A 14,251-nucleotide genomic window follows, 5' to 3' on the forward strand; every position below is an offset into this window, starting at 1 on the left:
GGTATGTAACGTTTTAGTATCTCTAGGCACCATCTTCAGGTGGAACTAAAGTATTAATTTTCTAAAACATTGTATTTTGTCTCAAATTGAGCCATACAACAACGTTTTAAACGGCTTCTTATAAACCCTTCGCAGCTTTCTCACCACAAACACTCGCTAAGAGTTCGATTACCAGTTTTATAATTTCGCTTAAATGCTTGAAAGTGACAGGGAAAGTTGGCAATCTCATGACCCTTTCAAGTTCGCCATTCTTCAAATTTTTTATAATTGGCGATTCGCTCCAGCATTCATTTTACCAATATTAAGTTGAAGTATTCTTGTGCGTTAGAATTCAATTTCGACTCTTCGACTTGACGTACCGGTATCGTATATTCGAATGTTGCTCTTCGTTCCTTGCCTTCACAATGCGTATTCGTATTGGATCATATCAAGTATTTTTTTTCAAAATGTGGGAAAACCTCATTTCTTTGAATGACATTAGGCACAACCACTTCCATATGTCTAGATAAGTAAACCGTTTTCATTCATATGAAGCACGTGCTTCAGAGCATCTTTGATACGCGGAAAAATCTTGATTTTAAATCAGGTCGGAGCATACAATTTCATTACAAATTCTGATAAAATTTGTGAGTGTTCCAATGGATTTTCAGTGGATACGTAAGTCCGAAATACTGTACTCTATTGCCTGTAGTTAGCCATCTGGACTGGGCCATATTTTCTGGTCCTCTATTGGCCCGAACAGGTAGGTGGTAGTTTACTCATACCTTCTGAAATAGCAAGACAAATATCGTAAATATATCATTTTTATCACTACTTAAATCTTGCACGTCAAAAGTGGGAAATTCTACAGAGATTACATTGAAATAAACCATGTTTAGGCGCTTACAAGATTGATGACTCTGATCAATTCTTCCAGAAGACTTTCCATCCAGCTCTTGAAATAAATGTCGGAGTGGTAATTCATTGCAATTAACTAACAAATGAACCACTGTAAAGGTCGTCCTAGGAAATGTTCTAACTTTGATATCACACCATTTTTCGTTTCTGTCTTGACGAATGTACCATCGGAACGAATTGTAACCAGTTTATATAAGTTTATATTATTTGTTTTTGCTTGTACATTTGCTAATATTTTCGGTACAACCACTGTCCAGTGTCACGTGACACATATAGAACGAACCAGGTTCCGATAAAATAACCACTGTTCTTCCTTTATGATTCTTCGATGAAAATGTTCTTCTCTCTTTTCTTATTCAATAGTAGGCTACTATCTTTTCTACCGCCAAAATAAATGTTCTTCTCTCTTTTCTTATTCAATAGTAGGCTACTATCTTTTCTACCGCCAAAATAAATACTTAAGGATTTTGGGGGTATTGATGTCTCGTAAATTAGTTCACGTTCTCTTCTGTGTTGTTTCTCCACTAGAGGATCCAAGTAGAATGCTTTTGAAATGAATACTGTAGATTCAAATCCTCTGTATCCATTTTCACAAATTAAAGTATCTTGACAGTAATTGGTGGAAAATAGACGAATTTTCAATCTAAGAGTGACTTTTAACAAGCCTTTAGCTTCAATTTAGTGATTTTTTAAATTTAAACTATATTAATTTTTCACTAAACCCTGGTTTGTGCTATTTGTCACTGACGCTGCTTCATACAATATGATCAAAGCAACAGAGGCTAGTATTATGTCTATGATTGTGGCGTTTGTAGCTGTTCACATATTACTAATTACTGTTATGTATATGATGCTCACGTTCATCAGCTATTACTAGCTAGTATTATACCTACGATCCTCGCGTTTATTAGCTATTACTAGCTAATATTATGTCTACGATTTCGGCGTCTATTAGCTGTTACTAGTTAGTCTTATGTCTACTATTCTAGCGTTTACTAGCTATTACTAGTTAGTCTTATGCCTACGATTCTCGCGTTTATTATCTATTAATAGCTAATATTATGTCTACGATTTAGCGCTTATTACCTATTACTAACTAGTATTATGCCTACGATTCTAGCGTTTAATAGCTATTACTAGTTACTCTTATCTCCATGATTCTCGCGTTTATTAGCTATTGGGCTACTAGCTAGTATTATGTTTACGATTCTAGAATTTATTAGCTATTACTAGCTAGTATTATGTCTACGATTCCAGCGTTTATTAGCTATTACTAATAGTATTATGTCTACGATTATCACGTTTATTAGCTATTACTAGCTAGTATTATACCTACGATTCTCGCGTTTATTAGCCACTACTAGCTAGTATTATGTCTAAAATTCTCGTTTTTATTAGCTCTTACTAGTTATTCTTATGTCTACGATTCTCGCGTTTATTAGCTATTACTAGTTAGTCTTATGTCTACAATTCTCGCGTTTATTAGCTATTAATAGCCAGTATTATGTCTACGATTCTAGCGTTTATTAGCTATTACTAGCTAATATTATGCCTACGATCCTAGCGTTTATTAGCTATTACTAGTTAGCCTTATGTCTACGATTCTCGTGTTTATTAGCTATTACTAGCTAGTATTATGTCTACGATTTTAGCGTTTATTAGCTATTACTAGCCAATATTATGTCTACGATTCTAGCGTTTAATAGCTATTACTAGCTAGTCTTATGTCTACGATTCTCGCGTTTATTAGCTTTTAATAGCTAGTATTATGTCTTCGATTCTAGCGTTTATTAGCTATTACTAGTTAATTTTATGTCAATGATTCTCGCGTTTATTAGCTGTTACTAGCTAGTATTATGTCAACGATTCTAGAATTTATTAGCTATTACTAGTTACTATTATGTCTACGATTCTCGCTATTACTAGCTAGTATTATGTCTAAGATTCTCGCGTTTATTAACTAGGGTAAACATTGGTAATTTCGTGGCAGTGGTTATTTCGTGATATTTTTTCGTAGTTCTTTTCTGAACTAACCAATGGTTTTACGAGATTCAAATTTCCGCCAAGGGATTGCATATGTTGTCCGGTTTTCATAAACATACAGTTACACTTTGTGTAACTATTGTAGCTGCTTCAGTGAGTTTTGTGTTTGAAGAGAGCAAGTTAGCGTCGATTTCTCAGGCGTACAAATTTTGTGCATGTTTGTATTTACATTACAGGCTTATTACTTAAGGTAAGCATATGATATTTGGTACAGTGATTTATTATATGTTAATGAAATTTTAGATAATATTTTTGGAATTTTAGATACATCTGTAGTCGCCATATAGGTTAGCTTTACCGATAGAAATCTTTGCTGTTTGAGGCATATTTTGTTGAGCATTAAGCATTACATTTTACACTATTTTAAAAATTGTATTATGATACGAATTTTAGAAATCTGAAGACAAGATGTGATAACAAAAAAGAAAAGGGGGGCGCAATGGGTTCAGTGTAGCTTCTGTTTGATTTGTTATCATACTAAGTGCCAAAGCACATATGACAAACAAGCTGACGTTTTCATGTGTGATGAATGCCAGAGTGACTCTGATGAAGATAAGAGTTTTTGCATTGCCATTATATGAGAGGCCTCAAAAGTAATGCACACATTTTTTAAATGTATTTTTTATCCTACACCTCTGCAATTTATGGAGGTCATATATACATCCTTCTTGCTTGTATTCAATTTTAATTTAAGTCATTCCCGTGAGTGGTACTATAATAAATTCCTTCAAGTAGGCTGCTGTACTTGACATTCGTCAGAAGCAACGTGCTGTTATCGAGTTCCTGTGCTGTGAGAATGAGACAGTGGGAAACATTGACAAGAGGTTGAAAAGGATGTATGGAGATGCAGCTGTCGATCGCAGTACGGTTAGTTGGTGGGCAAGCAGATTATATGGTGGAAGAGGCATGCAAATATTCGGGATACTCCTCGCATCGGCACACCCTCCACTGCATGAAGTCCTGACAATGTGCAGCGCGTTAAAACATGGCTGTGACTGACAGACGAATAACAGTGAAAGAGTTGTCACCAAGTTGGAATAGTAGAAGCAAGTGTGTGCAGAATATTGAAACGGTTAAAAAGCTTTGTGCCAGGTGAGTTCCGAGGATGTTGACAAAAGTCCACAAAGAAACTTGAAAAACAGTGTGCAGCGATCTTTTGGACAAGTATGAGAATGGTGAAGATGACTGACTTGCAAGAATTGTGACAGGAGATAAAACATGGCGCCACCATTTTGGACCGGATACAAAGAGGCAGACAATGGACTGGCAACATGCAAATTCACGAAAGAAATAAAAATTCAAAACTGCGTCTTCGGCAGGAACAGTTATGGCTACTGTGTTTTTCGATTCAGAAGGACTGTTGCTTGTGGACATCGTGCCACATGGAACTACTATTCATTCTGACGCATATGCGGCAACTCTCAAGAAACTTCAAGCTCGATTGAGTCGTGTTCGATCTCATCGGGAGAAGAAGGATGTTCTGCTATTGTACAACGCACGGCCACGTGCTAGTCACAAGACCATAGACCAGATCAGAAAATTCGGATAGACAACACTGAAACATCCTGATCTGGAACCATGCGATTACCATCTCTTTGGTAAACTGAAGGATCCCTTCGCGGAACGAGGTTAGAAGATGACTCCCTTGTGCACGCTGCTAAAGAGTGGCTCAGACGTGTTGGTCCAGACTTTTACCATGCTGGTCTACAGGCCCTCGTTCCTAGATGGCATAAGGCAGTTGAAAGGGACGGGGATTATGTGGAAAAGTGACATTTTGTTACTAAAAGATGTATCTACATTCTGTGAAAATAGCAAAGCTGTAGGATAAAAATGTAATTTTTAAATAAATATTATGCATTACTTTTGGAGTTACTCTCGTAATAATATTATAGTAAAGTGAGTAACAAAAGTGTTCACCTTTTCAGGGCAAAGAAGATCCCGTTTCTATTTCAATTTTTAATTTGATTTCGTTATTATTATTATGTGTTGATGTGTATTTCTATGTTTTCTTGCTATGAATATTAGCCGGAATTACTATGTTTGAAGTCTTATAACAATAAATGATAATTTAATTTGACTTTAATGAATTTTTCCACAATTCTTCTACCTATCACGAAACTATCAATGTAATCACGAAATTACCAAGATTAGCACGAAATAACCAACCTATTAGCTTAAGTTGTAAAAGTGGTTTTTGGCAATTGTTCAAGAACGTATCCAATCTTTTATGTCTCCAGATTTGTACAGCAAATTATCGTCTCTTAGATGAAAAAATCGGAATAAAGATTTATTTACACATTTGCATTTTTAATTAATTTTCATGAAATTATCACGAAATTACTAAAGTTTACCCTGTTACTAGCTAGTATTATGTCTAAGATTCTTGCGTTTCTTAGCTATTACTAGCTAGTATTATACCTACGATTCTCGCGTTTATTAGCCACTACTAGCTAGTATTATGTCTACAATTCTCGTGTTTATTAGCTATTACTAGCTAATATTACGCCTACGAATCTCGCATTTATTAGCGATTACTAGCTGGTATTATGTCTACGATTCTCACGTTTATTAGCTATTACTAGCTAGTATTATGCTTACAATTCTCGCGTTTATTAGCCATTACTAGCTGATATTATGTCTACAATTCTCGTGTTTATTAGCGAATACTAGGTAATATTATGCATACGAATGTCGCTTTTATTAGCTATTACTAGCTAGTATTATGTCTACGGTTCACGCGTTCATTTTTTGTTTACTTATTATTAGATAATATTATGTCCCTGATTATCGCGTTTATTAGTTTTTACTTATGAGTAGCTAATATTATGTCTACGGTTCTCGCGTTTATTAGTTGTTTACTTATTAGTAGCTAATATTATGTCTACAGTTCTCGCGTTTGTCAACTGTTTACTTATTAGTAGTTAATATTTCTACGGTTCTCGCGTTTATTAACTGTTTATTTATTAGTAACTAATATTATGTCTATGATTATTAGTTGTTTACTTATTAGTAGTTAATATTATGTCTACGGGTCTCGCGTTTATTAGCATTAGTTATTACTGTTAGTAGCTCGTATTAAGTCTACCATTCTCACGGTTATTAGCTGTTTAGTTATTACTGTTAGTAGCTCGTATTATGTCTACCATTCTCGCGCTTATTAGCTGTTTAGTTATTACTGTTAGTAGCTCGTATTACGTCTACCATTCTGACACTTATTAGCTCTTTAGTTATTACTGTTAGTAGCTCGTATTACGTCTACCATTCTCACGCTTATTAGCTGTTTAGTTATTACTGTTAGTAGCTCGTATTACGTCTACCATTCTCACGCTTATTAACTGTTTAGTTATTACTGTTAGTATCTGTATTAAGTCTACCATTCTCACGTTTATTAGCTGTTTAGTTATTACTATTAGTAGCTCGTATTATGTGTACAATTCTCGCGCTTATTAGCTGTTTAATTATTACTGTTAGTAGCTAGCATTACGTCTACCATTCTCGCGCTTATTAGCTGTTTAGTTATTACTGTTATTAGCTCGTATTATGTCTACCATTCTCGCGCTTATTAGCTGTTTAGTTATTAGGGGAGAGTCGGGTAGTATCGGACATCGGGTAATATCGGACAGTGAGTTTCTTTCATCTACCACACGGTGATAGTACCTGATTGATATGGTTACGTTTCTGTGATGTCGCATAGAGAAACGTAACCATATCATTCAGGTACTACCATATGGTGGTAGATGAAAGAAACGCATTGTCCGATAGTACCCGATGTCCGATACTACCCGACTCTCCCCTACTGTTAGTAGCCAGGGGCGTATATTGCGGGTGTTCAAGGTGTGCGCTGGACACCCTGTAAATTCGGTAATTTCATTTCTTTTTTTTAGTTGTTTTACATAATGCAACAATAATTTTAATTTATCATCATTTAAATGGGTGGTAATCTCATTGGAAGTTGACGTATATAGTTCAAGCTAATTTTAATTGATTACCATTTAAATATTTTAAATGCCTGCTGGCTGAATGTGCACACCATCCCCAGAACGGCTTTTGTTTTATAACGTACGCTCTGCCTGACGGAGTGGGATGAGGTCTGGTCTGGTTGTCCTGTCCGTACAAAAGTTACTGCTATAATTCTCTGCGCGCGCAAAGTGGCATGGTGGAGATACTCGCTTCTCTCAAGCTCGCAGGTCGTCCTGTGTACAGGCAGGTCAACTTGTCAACTGTAGCGTTACAAAATATTGTGTTTGACGTGTTTACTGTTTGTGAGAATTAATTTACTGTGTTTAGGTTTTACTACGGTTCATAGTTGTGTGCCAGTGCAGGTGAACAATTTAAATTACTTATTTAATGATAATAGGACTTGGAAATGTACACTGTAAAAGATCTTTAGCAAAAGCCATTCTCTTCTCGTCCACTAGGAGAGAAATTACATATAGTGAATAAGGATAGACCTACCCGCCACTTCCGAATTTAGTGCAACAATATAAAACAAAAAGCGAACAAGACACTAGATATTTTTCTATTTCACAATATGAAAATGTATAATAGTTAGCGGGTTGTGGAACTTCAAACAGGTTATTTTGCTGCCCGTGTTTATTGTTTGATCATAAACAATGCAATTTTGAATAACGTTATTTGTAGTTGCCTCTTTTCTCCGGCATTTGCAAGGCAGACATTGAAACAAGGTGATTAATTTTTAAGAAGTTGTGGTGCGAGTACTTTGAATAATATTTAAATGTCATTTTGTTTTAATTTTATGTAATTTTTCCATTAGTTTAAGGACATTTTAATGATCACTTTAAGTAGATTTTTAGGTCATCAACATCCGCCCAATAGTTATTAAATATAAATAATTCTAAATTATATATTAAAAATGGCAGTTAATGTTGACTCGATATTTCACTTAGGCCTATAATAATTGTGCGAGATAGACCAACTATATATTTTTAACAGAACACCCAAACTCCAGGTTCAGCATACGCCACTGTTAGTAGCTCGTATTATGTCTACCATTCTCGCGCTTATTAGCTGTTTAATTATTACTGTTAGTAGCTCGTTTTATGTCTACCAGTCTACCATTCTCACGTTTATTAGCTGTTTAGTTATTACTGTTAGTAGCTCGTATTATGTGTACCATTCTCGCGCTTATTAGCTGCTTTGTTATTACTGTTAGTAGCTCGTATTACGTCTACCATTCTCACGCTTATTAGCTGTTTAGTTATTACTGTTAGTAGCTCGTATTATGTCTACCATTCTCGCGCTTATTAGCTGTTTAGTTATTACTGTTAGTAGCTCGTATTATGTCTACCATTCTCGCGCTTATTAGTTGTTTAGTTATTAGTAGTTATTATTGTTAGTAGCTCGTATTATGTCTACCGTTCTCATGCTTGTTAGCTGTTTAGCAGTGGCGTAGTATAACAAAAAGTATTTGTGTACGCAAAATATCTCATCATTCCGAGAACAAGAGTAAAGTAAGCTTTCACATGCACTAGCTACTTCTTTTAAATGAATGCATAGTATCTAATGGATTTTCTTGCAAATCAGCTCCGTTCGGCGTGACTTCATATCGGCAAATACTATAGTGTCATGGGGCAGTGATCTCTAACAATTTGCTTGAGTTCCATTATGATTATCATCTCATGCCATGACAGTGGTCCCATCATTGATCTGGCACATATTATTAATTTTATATTCCTTAAGAAAAGTAAAGAGAAGCGACTAGAAACATTTGAAATGTGGGTATGGAGGAGAATGGAGCGTGTGAAGTGGACAGATAGAATAGGAAACAAAGCTATGTTGGAAAGAGTGGGTGAAGAAAGAATGATGCTGAAACTGATCAGAGAGAGAAGGAACTATCTACTGAAGGATGCACTGGAAGGAATGGTGAACGGGAGAAGAGTTCGAGGTAGAAGAAGATATCAGATGATAAACGACATTAAGATATATGGATCATATGTGGAGACAAAGAGGAAGGCAGAAAATAGGGACGATTGGAGAAAACTGAGTTTGCAGCGAAATACCTCTTCGGCAGAACACTAAATGAATGAATGAAGAAAAGAAATTATATGTGACACCAAACCTTACGCACTTTCTTCAATACGCGACTCATGGACTTTTCGCACAATGTATACTTAACTGTGCTTTGAAAGACACATATGTAATTTCACCTGTTTGAATAGCCACAAATTCAGTTAATGTAATCTCTCCAGCTATCTTTTCCCTTATAGCTAGCATTAGTGACAGACTGGATGAAATTGTTCTGAAAATCTGGAGATGCGCCTTTAAAGACAGAACTGCTTTCAAGCTGGTCTTTCAAAAAAGCTTCTTCTATTGCCAGTAAGTCTAGGGTTTCTAAATAATTATATGTATTTATTTATTTATTTATTTATTGATTCCCTCTAAATGCTGATTAATTCTCGCTGATCGAGATGTCTTACTGCAGTAACAATATGACCAACTATTCGTCTATTCCGTGTCACATTTTCATTATGTCTAACAGTTTCTAAGCATGATGTTTCTGCCAGTGTTTTATTATTTCTTCCCAACGTGCAGAACATTTCCTCACTTTTAATGTTCTTCTTTCTTCATATTTTGTAGCTGTTGCTTCAAAGTTTTTACTGCAGAAATACCAATACGACTACATCGTTCTTCTTCTGTTCAGTGTACCACTACATTCGGAGCACCAACTTCTTTGACATTTTCTAGTTACATTTCCGTCCTTCTGGGATAAATTTAATTGATGACTGTCTATTTATTTTAGGCTTTAAGTTCAGCTGCTCAAATGTTAAAAACAACAACGAATTGCTTTTAAGAAAACTAAAGAAACGAAAGTCAGATTGTTCATGTCGATCATCACCTGACCTCTTTTCATGCTTAATTTTTATATTGGTAATTTGCGACGCTTTATCAGCTTCTATGGTTATCTAGCGTCGACTGAGATGAAGGTAATAATATCAGCAAAATGAGCCCAGAGTCCAGCGCCTAAAGTTACTCGGCATTTGTTCTTAATGGATTGAGGGAAAATCGCGGAGAAAAATCTCAACCAGGTAACTTGTCTCAACAAGGATTTGAACCCGGGTCTGCTCGTTTCACTGTCAGACATGCTAACTGTTACTCCACAGCGGTGGACTCCATGTTTGATAGAGATTGTAAAAAACTGCAGCACAAGAAACAACAATCACGGGAAGGAAACACTATCGTATCGCTGCCGTGTATAAAGCGGATCGACATGTCTATCCACCTGCGTTATGTTCTGTGTACGAGGGAAGCAGGAGGTCCTGCGTGCGAACTTTTTTGCAGCTACGAGAGACTGAAGCAGACGGGAGAGACAGATCGTAATGTCTACCCCACATGCAGAAAAGTATGACAGATACCGGTACTGTGGATTATTTTGTGATTTTTAGGTAGACAATGTCTACCCTGTCTTCCCTGACGCTACGCCACTGTTGTTTACTTATTGATAATATATAGTATTATGCCTGCAATTCTCGCGTTTATTAGCTGTTTCTTTATTAGCATTTAGTATTATGTCAACAGTTCTCACGTTTATTGACTTTTCCTTATTGGTATCTAGTTCTATGTCTACAGTTGTGACGTTTATTACTCGTTTCCTTATAAGCGTTTAGTATTATATTATCGAAGATACTCGCATCTATTACCTGTTTCCTTATTAGTATCTAGCCTAAGTTTCTCGCGTTTATTATCTATTTCCTTAATAGTAACTACAATTATATCTACGGTTCTTCCCTTTACTAACCGTTATTTTATTAGCAGCTAATAATATGGCCTGGGTTCTCGTGTTTGTTAACTGTTTCCTTATTAGCATCTAGGATTGTCTACTGTTCTTCTGTTTACTGGCTGTTTCCTTGCTAACAATTAGAATTAAGCCCAGGATTCTTGCATTTACTAACTAGGTGTTTCTCTGTTAGCCTGTAGTATTACATCTACCATTCTCTCGTTTACTAGCTCTTTCCTAATTAGCAGCTAGTATTAACGCTTTCTCGCGTTTATTATCTTTTTTATTATTAGTAGCTAGTACTATGTCTACGCTTCTCCCGTTTACTGGCTGTCTTCTTACTAACATCTATCATTATGCCCAGGATTTTTGCGTTTACTAGCTATTTCTTTTAGCTATTAACCTCTAGTATTAGGTCTGCAGTTATTTCGTTTACTAGCTGTTTCCTTATAACAGCTCATATTATGCGTAGTATTCGTGTGTTACTAGCCGTTTCCTAGGCGCTACTAGTGTTTTGATTACAATTCCTGTATTTATAAGCTCTTTTCTTATTTGTGACTGGCATTTTGCCTAGAGTTTGCACGTTTACTACCTATATCCTAATAGCTGCTAGTATTATTATCATTACTACTGCTCTTATGAGCTCTCATTAGTAACTGGTAGGCCTATTATGCGTAGGTGCCTCACCTTTACTAGCTGTTTCAGTTTAGCATCTAGTATTAGGCCCTATATCTAGGGTTCACAATTTAGTATATTATTACATATTAGCAACTAATGTTTGCCTATAGTTTCGGGCGTTTATTGTATGCTTTCTCATTAGCAACTTGTGCTATGCTTACGGTGTGTGCATTTACGAAATGTATCCTTAGCAGCATATGATATATGTACGGTTAGCTCATTTACGAACTATTTCATTAGGATAATCTTCCTATTATGCCCACGGGTTTCATGTTTACCAGTTGTTTCATTATCAGTATCTCTTATTATGCCTACGGTTCAGGCGCTTACTAGATCTTTTCCATAGTAGCATCTAGTAGCACATAGCTACTTTTTTACTGTCTCTAATAAGCTGAAAAGCGATAACGAGCTTACTGGGAAGCAGGATATTGAAATAATATTTCCTTTGTATTTTGCTATAAATATTGTCATATAGCTGTGTAACCTATAACGTAACTAGATTCTACCCGAAATTTCCAAATTCCTATAATGCGTGTTTTAGTTTATTTATGGTCGCCACATCACAGTTCTGTCTGTTGGGAATGTTTCATTGAACTCTTATATTTTTGCTATCTATTGGCCTATCTGAGATAGGCCCTATGTCATGAGTTGCTAAATATTATATGTATCTCTATATATTTAGTGAAATTGGGAAATAATGAAGCAGTTATTTTATGATTGAGAAAGCCACTGGAAACCCTGAGTAGATTGATCCACTCCAGATTTGAACCCAAGATCCCTCGAATGCGAGTGAAGAACCACCTCACCGGTACAGTAATCCCAACCACACTTTAAGATTTTAAGATCCTTCGGTTTATGACAGCTGTTGTGTCTTCCGATTCTCGAAGCTTGTTACGAATCTGGCGTACTGTAAATTTATTATCTTCCAGTTCTCGATATTGCATTGATTAAAAAATATTTTCAATTCAAGACTTTCTTGGGCTACTCAATTTCTTATCTCAGGTAATATATTGGCCTACTATTAGTTGGTTTTGTAATATGTCATGCTCATACGTTGTGGACATGACTTGTAATTCTTATTATAAATTTAATGTTCATGCATATCATAAATTTAAATTTGTGCCTCTGAAATGTACATCTTCTGTCTGAAAATACTTTGTAATTGCTTAGTTATTAACATTTAATTAAAATTTATTTTCTCTTAACCCATTCTTTGTTCAAGTGACAGGCCATATGAGAAGTCATCAACTTTGTTTTGCCGGAGGTTATGTTACAGTGTTGGTTGGTGACAACATCGGACTCTTCCTCATGGAACAAGGAAATGAGGTCATAAGCCATAACGTAGGAGTGCTGGAACAGCCCGAGAAATTATAACCCGATTCTGTATTTGTTCACCACAAATTCCACTTTATCTCGCCGGGATTTGAACTCGTCCTCCAGTCCGCAAAGGCGGCCAATAGAATATTATCAACGTATAATGTGGCAAGGTTAGCTTATAATTACGGTATACTGTTATCTTATATTGATATAATCGCATGCCACAAAATTAGCTGTATGTCTTTCTTATCACATTCACATAACGTTTTCCTGTTTCTATGCTTCAAATATTAAAAGATGATCCTATTTCTTAATATTCTATGAAATTTAAATTTCTTACCTCTCGAAGTTTCTCAGAGAGCTCACCCAAGATGGCTTCCTCGTCGAAGAACTTCCCTTGATAGCGATGCTCGAAGTATTCTGTGATTCTCTGCCGCATCTCCCGAGGTAGTTTTCTGTAGGCCATGTATTCTTCCACTTGTTTTACCTGAAAGATAATGTATTGTGTGTAAATGCATTGTATTACATACCAATATAATATAATATTTTTCTTAGTACAATATTGTGAGTGCAGGTATTCTGTATTGGCTTGAAGATCTTTATAATGCTAAAATGTAGCTATATCAAATTCTAAGAAATGAAGATATAGTTGACAGATAGTTTAAAACAGTTATTTACAACAAATGTTTTAGGAATGGGTAAAATAACTATTAGAGTCAGAGTCGGGCAGACTGCCTCATATTATCGCCCGTTCTCGGTTGCGTAATCTCCACAGTCTCGCTTAGTGCGCGAGTACCTAACGTAGCCAAATGACTCATTGATAGAGAATACGAGATTCTCTTGGTCCCGAGATTACCGATACTAGATCATTCCCGACAGTCTCGGAGGTGTAGACGGGACTGTAGTACTGATAAGGAAGCAATATCGCTCGGGCCGTGGTTCTATAGGAAGCATTGGCTTATACATTTCCCGGTCCTATATATATATCATGTCGTAGCTCCTATAATACTTAATCAATCGCGCTGTAATTTTTCGGATTGATAGCTCAATGTCTAAGGAAAGCATAGAAAAAAAATCGAACTGAAAATCTTTTTTGAAAAGTGAGAAAAAAATATTAACTTCGATGGAGATTGATCTGTTCAGAATAGACATTTGCTACTTCACCTCTGGTAAGCGGAAAACTTTTTTTATTTTTCACGTTAGACGGGGGGTCAAAGCGAGAGAAAAGTTGAGAAAGGATGGAAATTACTTTTAAAAGTGATGGCCACTCAAAATCTTTACTGGTTCTCGAATAACGGCGAGTTAACCTAAGAAGCTGTTGCCGCAGGACTCATGACTCTAACGTTTGTTCCGTAAAATTTGTACGGAACCCTTCTACGCATGAAAAACCGTTATTGTACGGATGGTATTAAATGGTATTTTAATATAGTATGTATAACATGAGGCTGGCCTTCCATCTAGGCCAGTGGTACTCATTACGCGGTCCGCGGCCCGCTTGCGGCACTCAAAAACATTTATTGCGGCCCTGAACTAATAGGCCTATTACTATTATATATATATATATATATATATATATATAAT

At 35.9% G+C, this 14,251-nt stretch overlaps 1 protein-coding gene across 9 annotated transcripts in view; it reads right to left on the reverse strand.

Moving 5' to 3' along the window:
- Ih (hyperpolarization activated cyclic nucleotide gated potassium channel Ih) overlaps positions 1 to 14,251 on the reverse strand; it is a 934,537-nt gene that overhangs the window by 59,443 nt on the left and 860,843 nt on the right. For all 9 annotated transcript variants that reach the window (XM_069820890.1, XM_069820887.1, XM_069820882.1 and 6 more), the window contains one exon: positions 13,011 to 13,157. In XM_069820890.1, the coding sequence (XP_069676991.1) occupies positions 13,011 to 13,157 (147 nt within the window). The remainder of the gene's footprint in view (positions 1 to 13,010; positions 13,158 to 14,251) is intronic.

This window comes from Periplaneta americana, chromosome 3 (genome assembly GCF_040183065.1).
Source record: "Periplaneta americana isolate PAMFEO1 chromosome 3, P.americana_PAMFEO1_priV1, whole genome shotgun sequence".
Classification (NCBI taxonomy): Eukaryota; Metazoa; Arthropoda; class Insecta; order Blattodea; family Blattidae; genus Periplaneta; species Periplaneta americana.